The sequence below is a fragment of the Aquarana catesbeiana genome, linkage group LG05 (genome assembly GCF_042186555.1).
Source record: "Aquarana catesbeiana isolate 2022-GZ linkage group LG05, ASM4218655v1, whole genome shotgun sequence".
In the NCBI taxonomy this organism is placed as follows: domain Eukaryota; kingdom Metazoa; phylum Chordata; class Amphibia; order Anura; family Ranidae; genus Aquarana; species Aquarana catesbeiana.
Genome location: NC_133328.1, coordinates 459969416 through 459994876, shown reverse-complemented (window position 1 = coordinate 459994876; position 25461 = coordinate 459969416). Strand labels below are relative to the sequence as shown.

General features: G+C 41.2%; 1 protein-coding gene across 10 annotated transcripts in view; it reads left to right on the top strand.

Annotated features, from left to right (window-relative positions):
• PTPRM (protein tyrosine phosphatase receptor type M) overlaps nt 1-25461 on the top strand; it is a 1075005-nt gene that overhangs the window by 422335 nt on the left and 627209 nt on the right. For all 10 annotated transcript variants that reach the window (XM_073631370.1, XM_073631374.1, XM_073631369.1 and 7 more), the window contains exon 7: nt 3856-4149. In XM_073631370.1, the coding sequence (XP_073487471.1) occupies nt 3856-4149 (294 nt within the window). The remainder of the gene's footprint in view (nt 1-3855; nt 4150-25461) is intronic.

The following is a 25461-nucleotide window of genomic DNA, read 5'->3' as shown; positions in this document are numbered from 1 at the left end:
AGTGGGCCTCCTACAACCCATACCCAGTGGAGAGAGGCCCTGTCTATGGATTTCATTGTGGAGTTTCCCAACTCCCAAGGCAACACAGTGATCCTTATGGTGGTTGGAAGGTTCTCAAAGATGTGTCATTGTATTCAAACAATGATTGTATTCATACAACAGTGCCTTGAATTCTGCTTCCCGATTGTCTCCATTTATGGCGAATTATGGTTTTCAAGCTTCCATGTTGCCTGACTCGTTTGTTCCGCAGAGTATTCCTGCGCTAAAGGGGCATCTCCGTGGTCTTCGCTCCACTTGGGCACAAGTCCAGGAGGCTTTGCGTCATGCTAATGATAGGTACAGACTCCATGCTGACCGCTGACGCCTGCCTGCGCCTTCCTACCAGGTTGAGGACGGGGTCTGGCTGTGATCTCACAGCCTCCGACTTCGTGTTGCCTCACTGAATTTCGCACCTCGGTTTAGTGGGCCTTTCCGTATCCTTCACAGGATTAACCCAGTGGCTTACGCGTTGGACCTTCCTCCTAGTATGCGCATCTCAAATGTGTTTCTTGTGTCCTTATTGAAACCGTTGGTCTGCAACCGCTTTACCACCTTGGTGCCACGTCCTCACCCTATACAGGTTGAGAACCATGAGAAGTATGAGGTACAATCCATTGTAGGTTCCGTGGGCGCATACAGTACCTGGTGCATTGGAAGGGGTACAGTCCGGAGGAACGCTCCTGGGTCTCATCCTCGGACGTACATGCTCCTGCCCTCCTCCGTGATTTCCATAGGTGTTTTCCCCTCAAGCACGGTGGTCCTCCAAGGGGGAAGGGTCTTTGAGGAGGGGTGTACTGTCAGGGCTGGCTCGGCCCTTCCTTCTCTGAGCTGGCCGCTCAGCTGTTGGCTAATTGCCAGCTCTCATCTCTCTCCACAGTTAACCAGCTGTTGTGGATCTGCTCGTCAGTCACACCTACTTAGAGATTTCCAGCTCACTTCATTCCTGCCTTCGCCTTGGTCACATCACAAGAAACCATCTCCTGCATTCCTGTTTTAAGACTGGCTTTGCGGACATCCCTTCTGGCTCCTAACCCTGCTTGCTGTTCCTCTACTTGGATCCCTGACTTCTGGCCTGGCTGATTACCTGATTTGGTTACTGAACTCTGGCTTGGCTGACTACCCGATCCGGTTACTGGACTCTGGCTATGCTTTGACTATGCTTACTCTATTTACCTTTTTATTTTTATTAAAGTGGTGTTCCGGCCTAAATTATACTTTTTAAATAAAAATACCCCTATAATACACAAGCTTGATGTATTCTAGTAAAGTTAGTCTGTAAACTAAGGTCTGTTTTGTTAGTTTATAGCAGTAGTTTGTTATTTTATAAACTTACAGCAGGCCGTGGCCATCTTAAGTGTGGGCATCTGAAGCCAGACTGTATTTCTTCCTGGATCTCATCCTTGCAGATCTCACACATGCTCAGTGCAGCACAAGCAGTGTAATATGTTTCAGGTCAGGTTTCCATAGCAACGGCAGTGTCAGAGGAAGTTGCCGCCCCTTCCCAGAAGGCCTTGCAAACAGGAAATGATGCGATGGGCCGCGGCCAGGGAGGAGGAAGTGAAAAATGAATACAGCAGATATACAGTAGGTGCTGAGAAAAAAAATAAAAAAATATCCAATTTGTTTACAGTGCACAGTTTAGTGAGGGATGCTGAAGAGTTGTAAAAGTGGGTGGAACTCCACTTTAATAAACAAGTGTGATTTTACTGTACTTCTGTCTCGGTTTGGTTCATGGTTTCTGACAGCTTTAAAACATGACATTTCACAAACCATGACATTGCAATACCCATAAGGAGATATAAGTTGCACACCAGGAATCTAATTATTATTGGTATCTGCAGCTTTGGAACTGTACACCTCAAATGACCCTCAGAAAGAACCATTGCAAAGATATTCCTTACCAATCTTTTGGTGTGGCAATATGAGTTTTCTGCAATTACAAACCCAATAATGAGCACAGAAGACATGTAGCTCTGTATCAGATACTTACAGAAAAAATGATAAACTGTGTGAGGGGGTAAGAATCAGTGAGTGTTCGCATGAAACCTTAATCCTGCAGAACTAGGCACTTTTATTTTTTAATTATGAAGAAATGAAAGTCAAGAATGGATAAATGTATGTGACAAGGTGAAAACCTCTCTAAAGCTATTAACATTTCTAGCTTGAAAAAGCGAGAATCAGATCTGAGGTGCATATGGCTGCATTGTAATACATTTTGTTTAAGAATCAGCTGTCCCAATGCTTTGTTTAGCCTTCAGGATAGCACTGGCTCATTGCTTCTGTTTTATCCACTATGCACAAGTTGCTGCAAATAGCTCTGGGGTTTCACAAAGTAATTGAAGGCAGTGGGTCTGAAATACCGGCAAAGCTGTTACCTAAATGCTATATCTTATAACCCTTTTGACCTTGCTATTCAATTTGCATTTACGGTCAGCAGTGCTTAATATATTGGAAGAACTTGAAAGTAATTATGTGTTTATTTCAGCATGGCTTCACTCATGCCTTAGGATTCTCCATGAAGGCATTGTATCACGCCCTTGTTCAAGAAATAGCTTAATCACATAAATTGATGTTAAATGATTTTGAGTTGGTTCGGAAGTGTTCACAGCACACGCTTCCTACACACAGCATTCACTCAATCATTACTAACACAGCAGCCTGTGGCTAACAAGAGATCGTATTGGCTGATTTCTGTTGCAGATTTGAAGCTGTTTTTGAGTTTCCCATCATTTTAATACACAGTAACAATAATTCCACAGCTAATAGATAAGTGAAATAAATAAAAAACACATTATTTTGTAATACTAGTCACACAATATTCAAACTTTACTTCTACAGCTGCAACTTGTAATGCAGATTGACTGTATGGCTTCTTAGCATGCTTACAGCACAAGCTGCATGTGAAAGTTGGTATGCAGGCCAGGTTATGCGTAAAGGCCACCTAGGATCTAAAGTCCTAGGGGACAGCAGGCTGACTATTTTTTAAGTCAGGGTCATAGAAAGGCATCGCAAATTGTAAGTGTCTTAAGGGGGCTGATGGAATCTTGTCCTGCTAGTTCTTCTGAAAAATAAAGTGCATAAAGTACATTCGATTAATAAAATATCAGCCTTTCTGAACCTTTTTGCCATATAGGAATCTGTAAATAATTTTCAGGTCTCAAGGAACCCCTTATAACCATGATTATATCACAATACATTAGCCACACCATATTCATGGTCAGTGGGACAAATGTTCCTCTTTACAGACTGCTAACATGATCATTGGTGCCATTGGTTACTTACTTGAGAAACCAGAGGTGATTTTTTCACCGGCCACATGCTGATGGCTCTGCGGAGTGGCATTGGTGTGGACACCATCAGGCAGGGGATTAATCTGCCACTGCTCACTACTCATGGAACCACTAGCAACCTCTGGAGGATCCCTAGGAATCCACAGAACCCTGGTTGAGAAAGTCTGATCTACATCATCAAAAGCTTGGTAACCCAATTAACCAAGTAAAATCATAATTTATTGTCCTGACTCTTAAAAATGTATAAAGTTTAACGTAGTTTAGTTAAAAGGTTATAGGTTATAACTTATTACTGATCTTTAAATAGGCCCCTATTGATAGTCCTACCATATGGCATGGTGTTAATATTGCTTTGGTTCGAGTCTTCTTCATAGAAAGGGTGAGATAAAATGTTCACTTGGTCTTAGTCCCCATGTCTTTTGGCCTAGATGTTATATTTATATTTACACATCTTTTTAAAAGGGTACCAGTTATGACATAGAACAAATTAACTAATTTTGCACACATATTTTTCTTTTTTTCTTAGAGCCTCCTGTACCCATTGCACCACCCCAGCTTTCTTCTGTTGGGGCAACCTATCTGTGGATACAACTTAATGCAAACTCAATAAATGGTGATGGGCCTATCATTCAAAGAGAAGTTGAGTATCGTACTACCAGTGGAAGTTGGTATGATCTCCAGCCAGTGGACTCTTCAAGTTATAAGATTGGGCATCTTGACCCTGACACTGAATATGAAATAAGTGTTCTGTTAACACGACCGGGAGAAGGTGGCACAGGTTCCCCTGGACCGGCCCTGAGAACAAGAACAAAATGTGCTGGTAAGTACAAAATATGATTTCAATAAGTGCTATAGAGTTAAACAGAAGCCAGATTTTTTTCCATGTCATCAATATTTGAATGATTCGACCTTGAAGCCCTGCAGAGTCCTCACATAGTTAATCATCTGATTCATATCTTCAAATGATGTTCTAAGTAGCAGAGTTTTAAATTGTGCATTATGTGTGTTGGGCAGTATAATCTGAATCCTTCCAATTGTTCTGCGTTACGGGAAGAGGCAAGGTGAAAAGCATAGATGTACAAATGCAAAGCTAGCTTCCAGGAAGAATATGTCTTTTGAACGAAATGGGTACAGTCTTAAATTATATCTGTTGCGCAGTTTTTTACTGTTTTTTTGATATACTGTAAGCAGAAGAAGGTGCAGCTGATATTGCTCATAGATCTTCCCAGCCATTTATTTGGTGATCTGTCCAGTATATAACGTAACCCTTGCAGAATATATCATTGCAGCTCCTCCTTATATCTTTCCACACACAATTTTGCTATATCACCTAATTGCTATCAAATATGTTTTTTTTATTTATTATCTATTTTATCTACACCTAAAGTCACCGGAAGTCATCAGATGTCCCGCCTCCTTTGTTAGACGTCACACGTCCCGCCATTGGACGGGTGAGACGTCTATCAAAAGAGCCGGTGCAAGAGGCCAGCCATTGGGTGACAGCGGTAAGCAGGAGATCCCCGCTGTATTTGATCTGCCAGCGTCCGCCCTCCTCCCTTACCCTCTGAGGCAGTGCTGAGGCCCGTGCGGGCCCGAAAAGATGATCCCTGGGGGCCTGTGGAGGCAGAGTTTTTGTCCCTGGACCGGCCCTGAAGGTTCCAGCAGGTGACACTGGCAGGCCCCATTCGGCGACTGGGCCCTCGGACCACGGCTGAATGGACTGACTGGTCAGTCTGCCCCTGTGGTAGAGTCACCTCTATTCATAATAACAGGATACAGGTAATTTATAATAATGGGACACAGGGCCGATATTCGGCCCATGTTTATAACCATTAAGGCAAGATAGATGCTTATATAATGAATAGATTTATCTTGCAGAAACAAGCATTCCGACTCTGATGAGCCCCCATTGTGCATATATAATGTTGAGTGTCTGTTCACTGAAAAATTCTAAATAGTCTGGTTTCTAGTATCTGCAGAGCCTCCTGTGACTTGCAATATAATCACTTGGATGCAGTAAATGGGGAGATAAACCCAAAATTGCATTAACTATATTTGTGTCATGTCTCTTTCTATGTGTAGCACACACAACCACAAATACATTCAGAATATACATCACAGCTTATACCCACCTTAGAGCTCCCAAAAGTGGACTAACAGGCTTACACCAGTCTGGCTTTAGGGTGATCTGCAAATTCCAGACGGAAAGTTTTATTTTCCCAGGCTTCTCTATAGTGTCCACTTCTTGCAAATTACTTCCCTGCCCCTTCCAATGCAGACGTTATTCATACTAAACATATATAATACCACCTCTCACTGACATTCTGGATTTTGATTTTAATATAACTATGAGATTTAGGAATTTAATGCATTTTATTGTAAATTATTACCTAGAGGACTACTATAAGCCCAATTGAACTCTCACTTTAAACCATGTAAATACATTTTAGTTACATCAAAGCAAAAGGTGCTCAATATCAGTTTATTTTCTTACTAAAGCAGTTATAGCCTAAGTAGAGAAGCTTCTCCCCTGCCGACAGCAGCAGAGTGGGGCCCTTGATCTTTGTAGGTTAAGCAGTGATCTCTTTGCAGAAGTCCGACATGGCACCTGTTGTCAGAGCTTTCCAGTTTCCAGGCAGCATGAGTTTTGGTGAATAAGTCTTTATGCAAAATCAATGTCTATTTTAGAGTAGATCTTGCAACTAGAGCTGAGAATGATATAACCTAATTTTCTCACTGCATACTGTTTTCTGTTCCATATTGACAAAGAAGATATCAGATGGACATCGTAACTTTTTAGAGAAAATAAAGAATGTTTAATGTCATGGATTGTCCTCACAGAAGAGATCTGGAATAGATTATTGAAAAAAATGTACAGAAGATGTACACTATAAATTTTTCATTACTCAGTGACAGCATTTGACAGTTTCTGTAAGTAAGGAACATTTTTCGGCTAAGGCTGAGGACATTAGGTACAGACTGGGATGTTAATTGCTCATTAAGGCCATTCCCCCATAGTAAAGCAGGTCACTTACGAGGGCTTTTAATAATTAAGGTTGACCAGACCTTCAAGTCACATTTTTTTTGTTTAAACTTGGCATGCATGACCACTGATTAATTAATGAAAAATTACCCCCCACAAAACAGTACAAATGGCATCCAGCAACTCCCCAGTGGTTAGATTGTATCGGCTGAAACATTTTCTCTATGTTTGTCAGTTTGCATCACTTTGGAACAGGCAACTGTGAACGGGTACCTTGATGCTTTAACACAATATTTGTAGATATTTTATATTTTTAGATATTTTATATAAATGATTTTTAGAAATCATTTAGAATGCAATGTAGAACAATTTGTCTTTGCCCATCTTACGGCATTTACACCTGTTCAGGCTGCATCCACATCCTAGTCCAGCAGCTCAACCAGTAGATTAATCTCAGAGACCAGCGAGTATTAGTCACTACAAGGTCAACATGCAATCATTGAACTGTCACTTCACAACTTAATGGACTTAACAAAGTGCTCCACCACTGTCAGGAAATTTGATAACTGAGAATGTAAAAAGACAGTTAAAATCATGGGAATAGTGCAAATGGGACTCCATGCTTTAATATATTCTTCATAGAAAAACATTTTAAAGATTTGTATTTAATAATGCACAGCAAAAAGTTTCAGTTTTCCCAGTTTTGAGTCTTAGGCCTCATGCACACGAGACACTGTTAAATGCGTGTTCAGAGGCAGTTGGACACTTTTTTCAACTGCTCCTGAACTCATTCAATGTTATCCTATGTGTCCATGTACATGTCTAATTTTTTGGCGTTTTTAGGCAGTTGCGTTTAACCTCGTTTTTCTAGAAGCAAATAAATGGGTTCAGACGCAAAAGTTTTCCACGTTTCAGACGCCAAACGCGGCTAAATGCGGCTAAACACGTTTGCGTTTACAATTGTTTTTAAAGGAACCCTATTTTTTGGACCAGAAAACACAGAAATATGATTGTAAACTGCAGCAGAAAATGACATTTTGCGACCCAACTTTGGGGCCCCATATCTCGGGGCCACTTGGTGCTAGGAACTAAATTTGGTGTGCAAATACAGTGGAACTAGCACTATAACATATCCAAATTTGGGGTTCCTAGCACCAAGTGGCCCCGAGATATGGGGCCCCAAAGTCAGGTTGGAACATGTCATTCTCTGCTGCAGAAGTGCTTGTCATTTTGCGACCCGAATTTGGGGGCCTGTATCTCGGGGCCACTTAGTGCTAGGACCCCCAAATTTGGATATGTTTGTACACCAAATTTGGGGTTCCTAGCACCACATGGCCCCGAGATACGAGGTCCCAAATTTGGGTCGCAAAATGTCATTCTATGCTCTGCAGACACTTCTAAACACAAACGCGGCAAAACGGGCGTTTCTAAACGACGGTTTCAGCTTTTAAAAACGTTCAGCAGAGTTTGCACTGGCGTCTAGTGTGCATGAAGCCTTATTGGAAATAATAGTAACCATAGTACAGCCCCTAACATTTGGAACATTCTGCACCTTATCAGAACTTGCCAGAAAAAATGACTGCTGTAACATCTATTCTGAGGCTGAGGATTTGAGTCTCCCAGTATATAATGATTGGCTGCAGTTAGTGTAGGTGTGGATTTGTGATATCATTTGTAAATACATAATGATCAGTTGTCACGTGTCATTTGGGAGCCAGCACCTCATTAAATCTTTAATAATGTTCCACTCCCTCACTCCCTTGTTCTAAGGTTCTTTTATTTTCTATCTTTTGTTGGATATGTATACAGTTGTGCTCATAAGTTTACATACCCTGGCAGAATTTATGATTTCTTGGCCATTTTTCAGAGAATATGAATGATAACACAAAAACTTTTCTTTCACTCATGGTTAATGTTTGGCTGAAGCCATTTATTATCAATCAACTGTTTACTCTTTTTAAATCATAATGACAACAGAAACTACCCAAATGACCCTGAACAAAATTTTACATACCCTGGTGATTTTGGCCTAATAACATGCACACAAGTTGACACAAAGGGGGTTTAATGGCTATTAAAAGTAACCATCCTCACCTGTGATCTGTTTGATTGTAATTAGTGTGTGTGTATAAAAGGTCAATAAGTTTCTGCGTCTTTCATCCAGTGCTGCACTGATGTTTCTGGATTCTGAGTCAAGGGAAAAGCAAAAGAATTGTCAAAGGATCTGCGGGAAAAGGTAGTTAAACTGTATAAAACAGGAAAGGGATATAAAAAGATATCCAAGGAATTGAGGATGCCGGTCAGCAGTGTTCAAACTCTAATCAAGAAGTGGAAAATCAGGGGTTCTGTTAAAACCAAACCACGGTCAGGTAGACCAACTAACATTTCAGCCACAACTGCCAGGAAAATTGTTCGGGATGCAAAGAAAAACCCACAAATAACTTCAGGTGAAATACAGGACTCTCTGAAAACATTTGGTGTGGCTGTTTTAAGATGCACAATAAGAAGGCACTTGAAGAAAGATGGGCTGCATGGTCGAGTCGCCAGAAGAAAGCAATTACTACGCAAATGCCACAAAGTATCCCACTTACAATACACCAAACAGCACAGAGACAAGCGTCAAACCTTCTGGCTCATGTCATTTGGAGTGATGAGACCAAAATTGAGCTTTTTGGCCACAGCCATAAACGCTACATTTGGAGCGGAGTCAACAAGGCCTATGATGAAAGGTACACCATTCCTAAAGTGAAACACGGAGGAGGGTCACTGATGTTTTTGGGATGTGTGAGCTACAAAGGCACAGAAAATTTGGTCAAAATAGATGGCAAGATGAATGCAGTATGTTATCAAAAAATACTGGAGGAAAATTTGCATTCGTCAGCCAGGAAGCTGCGCATGGGACGTATTTGGACATTCCAACATGACATTCCAACATGACAATGATCCAAAACACAAGGCCAAGTCAACCTGTCATTGGCTACAGTAGAATAAAGTGAAGGATCTGGAGTGACCATCTCAGTCTCCTGACCTCAATATAATTGAGCCACTCTGGGGAGATCTCAAACGTGCAGTTCATGCAAGACAGCCCAAGAATTTACAGGATCTGGAGGCTTTTTACTAAGAGGAATGGGCAGCTTTACCATCTGAGAAGATAAAGATTAAGAACTGGGGTATATAAACTTTTGATCAGGTTAATTTAGGTAGTTTCTGTTGCCATTATGATTTAAAAAGAGTAAATACAGTTGACTGATAATAAATGGCTTCAGCCAAACACTAACCATGAGTGAAAGAAAAGTTTTTGTGTTATCATTCATATTCTCTGAAAATTGGCCAAGAAATCATAAATTCTGACAGAGTATGTAAACTTATGAGCACAACTGTATATACATTGTTTAGTGTCATAGCTATAAATAAGTATTTTACAGAATACTGCTATGATTAAAGTTTTACTAAATCCAGGCCCTGCATTCACTATACCTGGTCTCCCACAAAACATGGAAATACAGTTATGTTAGTAAATATAAACTGCTAAATACCTTTCTCATCAGCAGTATATAACAGTCTTATGACTCCTATCAGTGTCTGGTTAAAGCTTGTAGGAGGAGTTTTTATTCTACTCTGACTGTGCTATGAGGTTGCAGGACCCCTGACCCTCTGTCTGGACAGTGCTGATTGGCCCTGTTCTGATCACATGCACCCTCCCAAGAAAAATAAATAAATTCTCTAGCAATACACACACCAAACTGAGCATGTGCAGAGTGACTCCTAGGGCCCTGTACAATCAGGAGATGGCTAGGGGACAGTAGAAGAAGGGGAGGATCAGAGGAAACAGGATCAAACAGCCTTTTTACACAATGCAGATTAACCCCTTAGGTTCCACAGTGAGTATAGCAAGCATGCTTTACTGCATATACAGACTGATTTTACTGCTGTGGGTTTAGTAAAACTTTAAATAGTGGTCATGGAACTGGTGCATTGTGGTATCTTGTGTCTTTGACATTGGGTTTAAACAATAAAAACATGTTATTTTGTTATATAAAACATGCTGTGCTATAATATACAGCAATCAAGATCTGAAAAAAAAATTTTGTAAATGCAACAATAACATATGTGTGTGGATGTATAAATTGTGAAAAAATCTCAAACTTGTGCTAAAGTCCACAGAAGAAAAGTAGAGAAGTATTAGTCCCAAAAAGTGCAAGATGCAACACATACACACATTTTCATAATCATCAAGGAGCCCTGTTGTGTGGCTAAATATATCTCTCAAAATAAAAATAAAACTGGCATTGTGCTCACTTCGGCATACTTTATTATAACAAAGGTAAAAAATACTCTCACAAAGGTTAAGGAAATAGGCAGATTGGAAGATCTCGTTCTAACTGCACGAAACCAGCAGGAGCGATACTCCAAGACTTGGGCACCATGGCACGTCTTTATCTTCTCGGATGAGGGAAGAGACCTCCTGGACAGCGACTCGAATGACTAAATGACACCATACTAACTAATTAACTGACTAACTAAATATTGATCTCACCAGCTTCAGAAGATTTGGGTGTTTTATCTGATTACCCCCGCGACCGGCGGGCTTACGCAAAGATATCCTCCAGATTTCCTCCCCACTCCTCTTCCCTACCTCCCCTCTACCCCCCCCCCCCCCGTTACCCCTCTTCCCTATGTCTTTTTCTCTATTTCCCCTTTTTCTTTCCTATATGTTTTTTTACTATATTTCTCTCTATTTATATATATATATTTTTTTTCCTTCTTTTCCTGGTTAAGTAGTCCTGAATTTTTGGGATCTAAACTTTTTTAGTATAAACAATTTTAAAAAAGAACTGGAGCTGGTCGGAGACTGGACGAAGGGTAACACATATGCACCATTAAGATTGCTATTTAATGTACACCCAGAGGAAAGACGCCGCCTATAGCAACTGTCACAGAATAAGACAGAGGCGTTTCAGATAACAAAATGTCATATTGTCCTTAACAGTTAATAAAATGCTATAGTGTATAACATATATGTGCAATGTGATGTAAGATAACACACTGTGATTGCCCAGATGTCTGTGTTCGACTGTGTTCCTTGAATAAATAAAATAATTATAAAAAAAAAAAAATACTCTCACATAAGTCAATGGGATATTGCTTTTAAACCACATGCACTGCTGCCCGTGTGAATGGCTGGCTCCAATAGCACTTTGAAGTGCGCAGCCAGCCCACTCTTAGTTCTCCCCCAGATTTCATCAGCAGGACAATCCGAGTAGGGTGTGGCTTGTACGGAGGACAGTAAACCAGGAGTGAGAGCCGAGAGCAGGCTAGTTGAGTTGTTCAAAATGGTATTGAAGATAGCTCTTGCATCTCCAGAAGTGTATGTGGTTTAAAGCAATATCCCATTGACTTACTATATGTGAGTGTATCTTTTACTCTTGTTATAATGAAATATGCCACAGTGAGCACTATGCCAGTTTTATTTTTATTTTGAGAGATATGTTCATCCTGCACAACCAGGCTCCTTGACGATTGTGGAGAGATCGATTTGTAGAGGAGAGATCTCTGTGTGCGATCCGAGAGGCCTTGATTAAAAAGCACTTATATGAACTATGTTGTGGGGGTAATTCTCAAAAGGTGAGGGTGCGTCCAAAAGATGTGGATCACAGTGGAGGCTTTTTCTCTTGCACACCAATTCAAAGGATTCAATAAAGAAATACCCTGATGGATTGTTGCTTATGCTTTATTGCACAGAGTGACTTGTGTTGCATCCTGCACTTTTGGGATGAATTCTGGACTTTTCTTCTGTGGACTTTTTGAGATGATTTATCCTCTCCCACCCATATGTTTTTGTTGTGTTTACATAATATTTTTTTTCAGCTTTTGGTGGTTATATATTATTGCGCACCCCGTTTTATATAATATTCAGAGTGATTTTTTTTGCAATCTTGCATTTTGTAATTTTGCTACATTTAAAGTATAACTAAAGGCAATTTTTCTTTTTTTTAGCTATCGATAGAATGTAAAGGGATTAGAACACCTGCCAGTTTTTATTGCTGTCTGTGCCCCCATTAAAGCAGAGTTCCACCCTAAAGTGGAATTCTGCTCATCGGATTCCTCCCCCCCTCCGATGCCACAATTGGCACTTTTCAGGGGGGAGGGGGTGCAGATACCTGTCTAATACAGGTATCTGCAGCCACTTTCTGGCTTAGATAGCCGCAGAATATCCACAGATGGCCGCCTCCCCTTGTGTTCTGGGAAACACCCAGTTCCCAGAACACAACGGGGACCAGTACAGAGGCGCAGCGCAACTCGGGCATGTGCAGAAGGGAACCGGGCAGTGAAGCCGCAACGCTTCACTTCCCGATTCCCTGACCGAGGATGGCAGCGGGGGCAGCTGGGAGCCAAGCGATTAATTGGCTTCAGCTGCCGACATCGCTAGACCCTGGGACAGGTAAGTGTCCATTTTTTAAAAGTCAGCAGCTGCAGTATTTGTAGCTGCTGGCTTTTAATATTTTTTTTTTTAAGGTGGAGCTCCTCTTTAAGGAGATTCACCCTCTATTTGCCCTGTGTACCATTATCATTGAAAGTGAAAGTAAAAGAAAATCCCAAATTTTGGGATGTCCCCAGAAAAGTAATAGCCGGGAAATCTACCAATAGGAACACTAGTTCTGGTAGCCTGGGGGTCCCCAAGGAATTCCCTTAATTTGCAGGGATTTCATCTCACTTCCTGTTTGGCTATGGGGACAGGAAGTGAAGGGAAATCTCTGCAATGAGACACAGATGGCAAAAAAAATCTGACAGGGGTCCCTTACTTTATCCAAAATGAAAAAAAAAAGTTTTGCCTATAGTTACCTACTTTAAGTATGAAAAAGGTAGGGACCTTACCTCCCCCATAAGTATAACAGCACTTTTTGTCCTATAGTTGTCACTGTCCCAGCCACTTTTATTAAAACCTGTATGAGAGTCTGCTCTCTATTTGAAGACATGAGTGCATCATCGATGCTTGCAGGTCCTGGATTAAACCAGTCTGTGAAAAACAAATTTACTATGCAAACATTTTAAGCTTAAAGTAAAGTCTCGTTTTTTTTCCTATAAAAATAATAAACATGTTATACTTACCTGCTCCGTTGCACTGGATTTGCACAGAGCAGCCTGGATCCTCTTCTTCTCTGGTCCCTCTTCTGTGTTCCTGGCCCATCCCTCCTATTGAGTGCCACCACAGCAAGCAGTTTGCTATGGGGGCACCCGAGATGAGTCACAGCTCCCTGTGTCCATTCAGACATGGAGCCCTGACCCAGCCCTCTCTCTCCTGATTGGCTAGCTGACTTTGATTGACAGCAGTGGGAGCCAGTGGCGCCACTGCTGTGTCTCAGCCAATCAGGAGGTAGAATCTTGGATGGCTGAGACACTTGTGGACATTGCTGGACAGAGAGGGACCTCAGGTGAGTATTGGGGGGGGGGGGGGCTGGGGCAGCTGCTGTACACAGAAGGCTTTTTATCTGAATACATAGAATGCATTCAGATAAAAAAACTTTCGGACTTTACAACCCCTTTAGAGTGATTGTAAACAATCACCTTGTAAAACAATCTATTGAGTTTACAATAGAAATGAAAGGCAAAACGTGTGTGTATAGATATAAAAAAAAACAAAAAAAAACATTATAAATACCCTTTTTACCTTTTTTATAAAGGAACACATTCCCTCTGTTCTCAGCTGCATAAGAGCTGGGGAAATAGAAGAAGCAGCACACTGATCTTCCCAGTGAATGCCTGTGCAGCAGGGGCATGTCAGGACAAGTCTGATCATTGAAGGAGAGCATAATGAGTTCCCAGCATAGCTAGAGAGCTGACCACGGTGTGCTATCCTGCTTAGTGTGGTGAGGTTTTAATAGGAAAGCAAAGGGGACTAGCAGGTACACCAGGGATTTTACATAAAGGAAGCAATACAAAGTGAACAAGATACTTTCTCATACAGGTACATTGTACAGCAGCCACATATCATGAATATGAGGTGTTGTGGTAGCAAACGTTTTAAGAATTCACACAGCCGTCATGAATAATCCGAGTAATTTGCCAGATATTTCCTTTGATCGCAAGCTCCATTCAGTGGCCATAATGGGTTTTTTCTTAATTAGAGTATTTTGGGAAAATACCACTATATGCCCACTAGATGGAGCTGATGATCAAGGAAATATTAGGCACATTTCAGGGATTTTTCGTGATGGCTGTGTAAATGCTTAAGACATTAGTACAGCAAAATGTTTTATAAATAGATGCTAAAATGTATCTAAAACCAACAACAAAATTGTAACATATTGCACTGTACTGGTTCTTAGATGTGTTGGCTGCACTGATTTTCTTTTCAGGCTTAGAACATTTTAAGCAAGTAAACAGAAACTATCTGTTGGTCTTGCCAGAAATGCAGTTTCCTTGTCGCTTCCTGTGAGGTTAACTGAATGTTAGCTTTCTTTTGTAAACTACAAATTCAATCATCCACCATGCAATGGAGACGAAAGGGAGGAAGATGTGTTTAAAGTGGTTGTAAAGGCAGAAGGTCTTTTATCTGATTGCATTCTATGCATTAAGATAAAAAAAAATAAAAAATGCTGTGTGCAGCAGCCCCTCTCAGCCCCCTAATACTTACCTGAGCCCCATCTCGATCCAGTGATGTTGCACCAGAGACTTGGCTGTCTGGGGACTCTCCCTCCTGATTGGCTGAGACACACAGCAGGCGCAATTGACTCCCAATGCTGTCAATTAAAGTCAGTGAGGCAATGAGGAGAGAGAGATGGTGTGGGGCCGAGCCGCAGCTCCATGTCTGAATGGACACACAGAGCAGCGGCTCATCTCGGGTGCCCCCATAGCAAGCTGCTTGTTGTGGGGGCACTCAGCAGGAGGGAGGGGCCAGGAGTGCTGGCGATGGACCCAAGAAGAGGAGGATCTGGGCTGCTCTGTGCAAAACCACTACACAGAGCAGGTTAAGTTTTACATGTTTGTTATTTAAAAAAAAAAAAAAAAAAAAGACTTTAGTATCACTTTAAAGGCCAGCCTTAGTGATAACTGTAGCTTCCGCCATAGATACAGTGGAGTAGTAAGCATAGCCACCCAGGGAAAGGAAGGGTGTTATTTGGAAGATACAAAGGTGAAAATAGAGAACATTAAGCCTGAAAAAGAAAACCAATGAAGTAAATCTAAACCCAATCAATAAAATCACAAATACATTTATTATGTTAATGTTACTTCAAAAGATCTTTACAGTATTTTTAAACCTACTGTTTTTGTTGAAATAATACATTGTGATCCTACCATGAATGTTATTTTTCAGACATTTCCTGGTATAGACTGGCAACAGTCTTCCAATTGTACTTCTGAGTTTTTATACTGGTATGCCCATTTCCAAGGGATAACAAAAGCAACGATGCTGACATATAGTACATACGGTGCATTGTGCAAGGATGATAGCTATGGGCAGGACAGCAATTGAGCTGCTCATTCCGTCTTATGCAGAGCCTGTAACCTGTCTTGCCCCATCTTAGAGATTCACCATAGTATCTTTATTCTGATCACTGCAGATCGTGCACTGAAGCTGGGACCTGCAGCCTCCAGTTAGGGAAGCACACTCAACTATTTAAATTATTTACAGGCTCCAATTTAGTTATCTTTTTAACCTCCCTGGCGGTTTTCCCGAATGTGGCTCTGGGTTAAATTTCAGCACCATTAGCTGTAACCCCGAGCCACACTTGGGATTGCATTGCAGGATCCTGGTGCAGTATACTTACCTTGTCCCCAAGATCCTGCGATGTCCCCCTCGCTGTGTCTGCGGGCTGTGTCCTCCGCCCGATGCCTCTGTGTGCCGGGCTCCGTGCCCTGCGAGCGTTGCGACGCACGGGGGGCGGAGCCCAGGGGCAAAATAAAAAAAGTGAAAAATCATAATACATACAGTACACTTACAGATTACATTACTGTATGAAATTATTTCACATCCCTTTTGTCCCCAGTGCTTTGTCCAGTGCCCTGCATGCAGTTTTATATGATATATACTGTTCTTTCTGCCTGGAAACTGAGATTGTCCATAGCAACCAAAAAGTGTCCCTTTACATCAAAAGTGGTTTTAGACCAGCTAGAAAACAGCGATAGTAAATCAGAACACTTGCAGATTTGAGCGATAGTGAATTGTGGGGAAATTCATTTTGTTATTATTATTATATTATTATTTTTTATAATTATTTATATTTATTTATTATATTATAATTTATGATTTTGTGTTTCAAACTTCATCATACCCGGGATATTTACTAGATTCTTGGTGGACAGATATAAGTGTGTTATTGCTAAGAATTACAGGCCTACAATATAAAACGCCAAATTTCTATGCAAAATAATGGTACCGCTTTGAGACGCAAAAATCTGACATAATCATACCGCCAGGGAGGCTACTAATATTTATTTTAGGTCATACTAGCAATTGTATGCCCGTTCATCAGAAGTGGTGGAATTTAGAAGTGTCAGTTCGTATGAATAACTTCTGTCTATGATTATGACAGTACTGTGATGATTAGAAGTATGAAATGTCATACTTACCAACATCTTCATCCCAGTCCTTGAGACACTGCCACCCCCAACCACAGCCTATACATAAAGGAGAGCTAAAGTTCCCTTGTTGGTTACAGCGAGCAGACAAGTTTTTTACTGCAAAAGACAAGTAATGTCTCTTCTGCAATAAAATACAATTACCTGCCTGTTCACAGTGTCCTCTTGAATAAAAACTGAGCTGTGTATGCGCAGCACAGCTTACAGAAGGCGATCCAATCCATGTGTGCTGGAATGACGGCCTGTTGCACATGCGTAGGAGTGACATCATCCTGTGACACCCAATGAAAATGGCTGAAAACCTGCACACAGAAGAAGATACTGGCGCTGGCAAGGCATGGGACTGTTGGAGTAAGAGCCCTTGCACACTGGGGCGGTTTGCAGGCTCTATTGCGCTAATAATAGCGCCTGCAAACCGACCTGAAAGTGCCGCTGCTGTGTATCCAGTGTGAAAGCCCCAAGGGCTTTCACACTGGAGCGGTGCGCTGGCAGGACGGTAAAAAAAGTCCTGCCAGCAGCATCTTCGGAGCGGTGAAGGAGCGGTGTGTATACCGCTTCTTTACCGCTCCTGCCCATTGAAATCAATGGGACGGCGCGGCTATACCGCCGGCAAAACGCCTCTGCAGAGGCGCTTTGCGGTGGTATTTAACCCTTTCTCGGCCGCTAGCAGGGGGTAAAACCGCCCCGCTAGCGGCCGAATACCGACGGTAAAACGCCTCTAATAATAGCGGCGTTTTACCGCTGACGCCGCCCCCGCCCCAGTGTGCAAGAGCTCTTAAGGGGGTATAAGCTATCTTTAGTTCCACTTTAATACTCCCACCTTCTGCGCAGCTTGGTTCAGATCACATCAACTTTATGGATGCTCCCATTCAGACCATGCCCACTTTCCTAATCGCCACACCCCTAATTATGCTGGAAACCCTCATCTAGTACCCTTTTGTAAAATTACTGCTCATGCCCAGTGACTCAAATAAGGATGTGGCCATGATTTCGGGACACAACTTCAACAGAGTAGAGGACAGAGGTGTGAGACCTTTCCTGGCAAATCCAGGACAGTTGACATCTATAAAATATATAACCTAGAGCAGTATTTCTCAACCTTTTTTCAGTCAAGGCACCCTTTAAAATTATGGACAATCTCAAGGCACCCTCTAAAATTTTGGACAGTCTCGAAGCACCCCATTCTAAAATGTAAAAAATGATTTGAGCAGTTTTACACAATACATCAACATCCACACGTAGGACACCCAACGTTACAGGTGATTTATTCTTCCAAATCCAGTACACTTTTGCACACTGGTACTGACTAGTATTCTAATGTTTCTCTTCTCCCTCAGTTTTTTTCCATCACTCAGCTAATGTGACCCCAGTGCTGACCAAGAGGGGCAGGGTGGGATCATTGGTTGTTACAACGCCGGCGGCTAAAAGGTCATAATGGCGCACAATGAAAACCTGTGGCTTTGTGTAACTAAAAGACAGGTTTCATCCATCTGCTGGCTTGCATACAATTTTGGGGAAATTTTTAGGCGTTTTGCCAAGGCACCCCTGAAGAAACCTCAAGGCACCCCATGGTGACTGGGCACCCTGGTTGAAAAAGGCTGACCTAGAGTACAATGTTCAGACATAAGCTTAGCTGTACATCTATTCCCTGCCACCACCAGTGATGACCATGTTCACACTAAACTCAGTCACGTCTACGTCTTATCATAACTATGGAATATGGATATAGAAACTGTTCTTGGTAGGTTGCCTTCATCTGCTTTTCTAGAGTGTACGTAGTTTAAATTGCCTTAGAAATATTGTGTGTATGGCTAGCATTAAGGATTCCGGAGAAAAGATATTTCTACTGACATATCCCTCTCTGCACCTCTATGAGAACCACTACAAAAGCATCAAACTGTGGACATCGGACTCTTCAATTCTTAATCTGGTAATATCAGCAAAAGGACTGCAATATAAGATGATTTTGATAACACTAGCAGAGATATTCCACTGCTGGAATCTTCGGGTGATATATAAAGCCATTGGGTGCCTGATCTCCCCTTTTCAGTAGTGCTGCAAATGTCACAAAACCTGTCACATCCAGTGTACTTAGGATGACAGCTGTCATAGTACTGTAAAATCTTTGCAAAATCAGAAGGTTAGCATGCTGCTACCCAAGTTAGCACCTCAATCAAAATGAATCCTATGACTGCTTAGACTGTCATAGCTGCTTTTATTAAATCATCCACATAGTTGGTAAACTAATTTAGCTTATTGAACAATGTGTCTAGTTGGTAAATGAATTTAGCTTATTGAAAAGATGCAGGCACAATTAAACTTATCATAGTGTTTAGCAATAAAACTACATTTCCGATGACACTTTAGTAAAGGTGGAAGATGTCAAAGGTTGCTAGTTACTGCTGGGACTTCCTTCCACACCATTATCCACCTAATTGAACAATATTACTTTTCCGTCTTCACTTCTCCATAGCAATGACTTTCCCAAGCATGCAAACGAGAAAATAATTGTCAGCCAGCTAGCAGTGTGCATTGTGCACTTATCCCCTACTGAGATGTAATCTTCATAGTTAGCGTTATTTTATAATGTCCGCCGCCTTTTCTCAGTTCAGCCTCAATTTGTTTCTTTCAGTGGGTTCAGAACCTACATCCTCAGCCAGCCAAAAAATTGATACAACGTTGCAAGTTTTTTTACCCTGAATCTTCTCAGATTTTAGGACTGGTTGCCAGTTTTTTTCTCAGAAAAGGATTGCTTTTCCATTTTGAGATTAACTGCATGAGATATTTATTATTTACCCTGCATAAATCTTCCTTGCTATGTATTATTTATACCACATATAAAGTATTGAGTGACTGCAGAAGCGATGTGACAGGATAGTTTCATGCTTCCTGACACCTTTAATTGGAGGTTTGCAGGCTTTAAACGACATACTAATCACTGGCTAATGGGGTTAGTAGATGCTGATAAACTAATGACAAACCAATTAACAAAGGTAGGAGTAAACACTGAGATCAGGAGATGTGCTTCTTTTATTTAACAACAGGAGCTGATCTGAAGTCAGAGCACTTGTTTAATCAAAATGATAATTGTTAACTGCAGTTCTGAAGCTACAGGGACTAGTAAAACTTCAAATAGAATCCATTGTATTTTGATGTTTTTGGAAATTCCTTGGAAAGTATAACTCCACTTCCGTGGGAAAAAAATAGCAAAATAAGATAAAAATAATATAGCGTATACAACTGTGACGCAAATCATATTATAATTAACCTTCCTGGCGGTATGATTATTTCAGATTTTAGGTTCTGAAAGCGGTACAATTATTTTGCATGGAAATTTGGCGTTTTATATTATAGGCCTGTAATTCTTAGGAATATTTCACTTAAATCTGTCCAAACCAGAGTCTATTAGACATCCCGGGTATGATAACGTTTGAAAAACAAAATCATAAATTATAATATAATAAATAATTATAAATAATTATACCAAATAATAATATAATAATAATAAAAATTATTCAATAATGTAATCAAATCAAAAACACTGAAATTTGCTCAGTTGTAGAATTGTCACTGTCATTACTTTTCAGTGTTTGATGACGGATCTCCCCACAAATCATTATCGCTCAATTCTGCGAGTGATTCTAATTTATTATCGCTGTTTTCTAGGTGGTCTAAAACCACTTTTGATGTAAAGGGACGGTTTTGGTTGCTATGGACAATCTCCAGTTTCCAGGCAGAAAGAACAGTTTTTATAATATAAAACTGCATGCAGGGCACTGGACAAACCACTAGGGACAAAGGGGATGTGTAATTATTTGATACAGTAATGTAATCTGTAAGATTACAGTATACTGTATCTATATTGTGTGTTTTAGTTTTTGAATTTGGCGCCGAACTCCGTCCCTGTGCGTCGCAACGCTCGCAGGGAATGGAGCTCGGCACTGTGAATCGAGCGAAACACGGCGGCTCGCAGATCACAGCGGGGAGCCATCGCAGGATCCAGGGGACAAGGTAACTAAACTCTACATTTTTACCAAGTTTATTAGACCCAGGTTTTAAATCATGGAATTCAGAAGAGCCTCTCCTACTACATCATGTTCTACGTGGCAACGCACTTAAACCACTATCAGAGATCCTTGGCTCTAAACCCACTACGTTTCTGGATAAGTGGAGATTCCACCAACTACGACGCTTCCTAAGTTCCTTTCCTCATCCACTAAGAGGTCTACAAGATTTAAATAGCATAGAAGAAATATTCCATGCGAAGGACCCCCCTCTGCCTGGTATTTCTTTATTCTATAAAGCTCTTATTGCGCTTCAAAATCCTGCACATCCGCCCTTCCTGGCTAAATGGGAAATTGATCTGGATTCTCCTCTCACAAGCAACCAAAAGGATAAAGTTTTACAACTAGCTCACACCTCCTCCATTGCTTCAAAAATGGCAGAAGTCAACTATAAATTAATCACCAGGTGGCACTACACCCCAGCCAAACTTCACCAAATGTTCCCCGCCAGCTCCCCATTGTGCTGGAGAAACTGTGGGAACAAAGCCACTCATGCACGTGTCTGGTGGTCTAGCACGTCCGTCGGCTGGCCGGTGACCCGAACAAAGCTGGAACCGGCTTTGATCAGGTCTTGGATGTAGTAACCTGGAAGCGACATCCGGTTTACTCTCCAGCCAACAGTGCCATTTTAAAAAAAATCCACAGTATTCAAAAATGCAGATCTTGGCGTTTTGAATATTTTCAAGTGCAGAGGAGGGGTGACTCCCAGATCTCTCCATAAAGAGTACCTGTCACTGCCTATTACTGTCACAAGGGATACATAAGTCACGCCCCCAAATGTAAACAGTGTTCAAACCACACATGTGAGGTATTGCCGCAAACGTTAGAGAGAAAGCAATAATTCTAGCACAAGATCTACTCTGTAACTCTAAACAAGTAACTGTTAAAAAATTGTTGCCTATGGAGATTTTTAAGTACTGTAGTTTGTCGCCATTCCACAAGTGTGCTCAATTTTAAAGCATGACATGTTAGGTATCTATTTACTCGGCATAACATCTTTCACATTCTACCAAAAAATTGGGCTAACTTTACTGTTTATTTTTTTTTTAATTCATTGAAGTGTATTTTTCCAAAAAATTGCATTTGAAAGACCTCTGCACAAATTTAGTGTGACATAAAATATTGCAACGACCACCATTTTATTCTCTAGGATCTCTGCTAAAGAAATATGCATACTGTTTGGAGGTTCTAAGTAATTGTCTAGCAAAAAATACTGATTTTAAGAAATATCAGATTTCAGAAATAGGCCTGGTCTTGGTTAAACCACTCTCATACAGATTCATGCTCATGGACACAGACAAACAAACAATATCAAAAGGTAGGAATCTGAAAGAAAGTTTCTTAAAATCCTTGCAATGTACATAGATCATCCAGAGGCAGGGGCGGACTGACCATTGAGCCACTCGGGCACTGCCCGAGGGCCCTGGGCCACTAGGGAGCCCCATCAGGGTTGCCAGCCTCAGCAAAACCAGGGACAGTATGTATAAATCTGTGTTTTTTTTACATCTGTCTGTATATACTGTGTGTACATGTATGTGTATACTGTGTGATTGTATACTGTGTGGCCCCATAATCTCTGATTGCCTGGGGGCCCCATAATCTCCTATTGCCCGGGGGCCCCATGAGTTATCAGTCCGCCCCTGTCCAGAGGGGAATGTTTTTTTCTCAACAAAAGTTGAGTTACTCTTTAACCCCTTGGCGCTGGCCACATGCAAATATGTGGCCTTTTGGCGGGTGGGCATTGGCACCGAGTGGCCACATATTTGTGTGAATTGGTGTAAATACAGCTGTGCCGAGAGCGCGCACCCTGCACGCTCCTGACGCAGTTATTGGCGGTTAACGGAAAGTAGCGTTGGGTAGCTTTCCGATCATGTGACACGGTGACAGCCAATCATGGCAGACACATGATCCTAAACCCAGCCCCACCTCCCAGCATCCTAAACCTCTTAAAGGGTCGGGAGGCGCAGGTGTCAAGAGGTTAAAGGAGAAGGGTTGCCCAAGAAGTGTTAAAACATCTCTTGGGTTTCTAGCCAGCGTGTAAATGTGCGGCATATATATATGATGATGGTCCGAGGGATGTTTAAAATTTTAAAATGCAAGCATTGCCTCAGAAATATAATAATCCAAACCTTTTTGAGGAAATATATTTACTTTATACGCTTTTGGCTCCATAAAAGGACATTTTATAGTTACAGACAATATAAAGACATCACCGTGTGAGCGTTAACATAAAGATTCTTTAGTAGTAATGCAATGAAAATAAAAATGAAAATAAAAATGTTTGATATTTCAGTGTTTTTTCTTATTTGGCTAGCACACAACTGATATACTGTACATTGATACGGTTACTGTGATCAACTTGACAACATATTAACTCAGTATAACCCTACACACACCTATCAAAGCAATCAATCACCACAAGATATGACCTTCAGTCTGCTTGTAAGTAAGAGCCATGCTCCCGCAGGCCTGGAACCCGTGTGGCATTTGTCATTTGACTATTCAGACATGCTACCAGCACATCTTGCTGGCACATGGAAAAAAGCCAAACAGAATGGGAAAAATATTGGTCCTGCAATCATTCTTCAACTTCCAGAATCAATAACTCTTCGCCTTGAAGACACAGTCATGCAGACACTCATGCTGATACTTTGAGGATGAAAAAAGATCAGAGATAAAGCAAGCTAGATGTCTCTTTCCATGTTCTCCATTAGTATTTAATATGAACAGATTGCATAATCTCATCTAAAAATGATCTTGCCACTCTTTATTTGTTTTTCTGAAAATAAATGTCTGTTGCTTGGTCTTGAGCAGGTTTTGTTTTATTGATTAGTATAGAATTAAAAAAATTGCTGCCTTTCTTTAAGGCCACTTGAAAACTATCTGTGTTTTCATGCAAGGTGGCAAAAGTACAAAAATCACCAACTATAGTTTATAGTTAAAGTGGACCTTTCATCAGATAAATTTTTTTTTCATATTAAAGCGGTAGTAAACCACAAAAAAAAAAAGGGCCTGGGCAGTTTAAGTCATAATGTGCTAGTATGCTCTGCTTACCTTGACTTACCTTGAAACAAAGCCCTCCAGTGGCACACTGTCACCGCTGTAAGCGCTTCCATCTTCACCCGGTCTTCCTTCTGGGTTCACGCGCTTTGGCCTTATGATGATGTGACTTCCATGCATGTGCGTGGGAGTAACGGCCACAATACGGAGTCCTGAATGGACGGCACAGTGCATTCAGAGCCAAATGCGCACGCACCAGTGACATCACCGACTGCTGCTAAAGTAAATATCTCCTAAACTGTGCACATTTAGGAGATATTTACTGTAACTATAGGTAAGCCTTATTATAAGCTTACCAACAAGTAAAAAAAAAAAAAAAAACGTAAGGTTTACTACCACTTTACGTGTAGGCATACTATCTATGTGTAAGTGTTAAAGTGGAACGTCACTCTCCCAATCAACATTGATTTGTTTTCATCCTCATGGTGATAGCGTTAGTAAATAGATAGGAAAGCATATCATATTTTCTTGTTTTAAACTTTTTTATTTTTTTACATTTCATTATTTGCTTCCTGGTTTCTTGCCTAGGCAAATTATGTCATACATTCCAGGAGGCTTTAGGAGGGGAGGAGAGGAGGGGTTTTCTCAGCTAAACACACTCTCATGCATGCAGATGAGACAGACGAATTCCAGGAAGTAAACACAGACAAACAAACTCTAATACAGCGCTACCCTTGTACCAGTACACTAGGTGTTGGACTAGTGAAACTTGGAATGTGTTTCCAACATATATATTAAAAAAGAATAAGAAAAATTTGTTCCCGGAGGTTAGTAAATAGCAAAATTTAAAATAGTCATTGGCTAACATTTTAAGCATGTGCAAGGCTGCTATCACATGATGGACGGGGAATCCAAAAGCTGCAGGAGAAGAGTGGAAGGAAAGAGAGGCTCCAAGCGGGGTATGGTGTAGCACAGTTTAATATAATGAAAGGTAGAATGAACAACAAAATGCACTCACAAGATTGTAAGGGCGACAGACTAAGGACAGTGGAGGGTGTACTTTCTGGAATGGTCCAGGGGGAGCAGCTGTCAACCCGTAGATCGGTAGCCTATAGGGACGCCTCTCCCCGGACTGCCGGTTCCCCCTGGCGTGTTGACAGCTGCTCCCCCAGGACCATTCTATACTGCACATCCTCCACTGTCCTTCGCCTGTCGCCCTTACAATCTTGTGCATGCATTTAGTTGTTTGTTTTACCTTTGTTTATATTAAACTGTGCTATTATTATTATTATACAGGATTTATATAGCGCCAACAGTTTAAGTAGCGCTTTACAACTTGAGGGTAGACAGTAAAAATACAATACACTTTGATACAGTAGGAATCAGAGGGCCCTGCTCCTTAGAGCTTACAATCTAAGAGGGAAGGTCAAGAGATACAAGAGGTAATAACTGTGGGTGATGTGCTGATTGAGAAGATAAATGTACAGTTGTTAGGTGGGGGCCA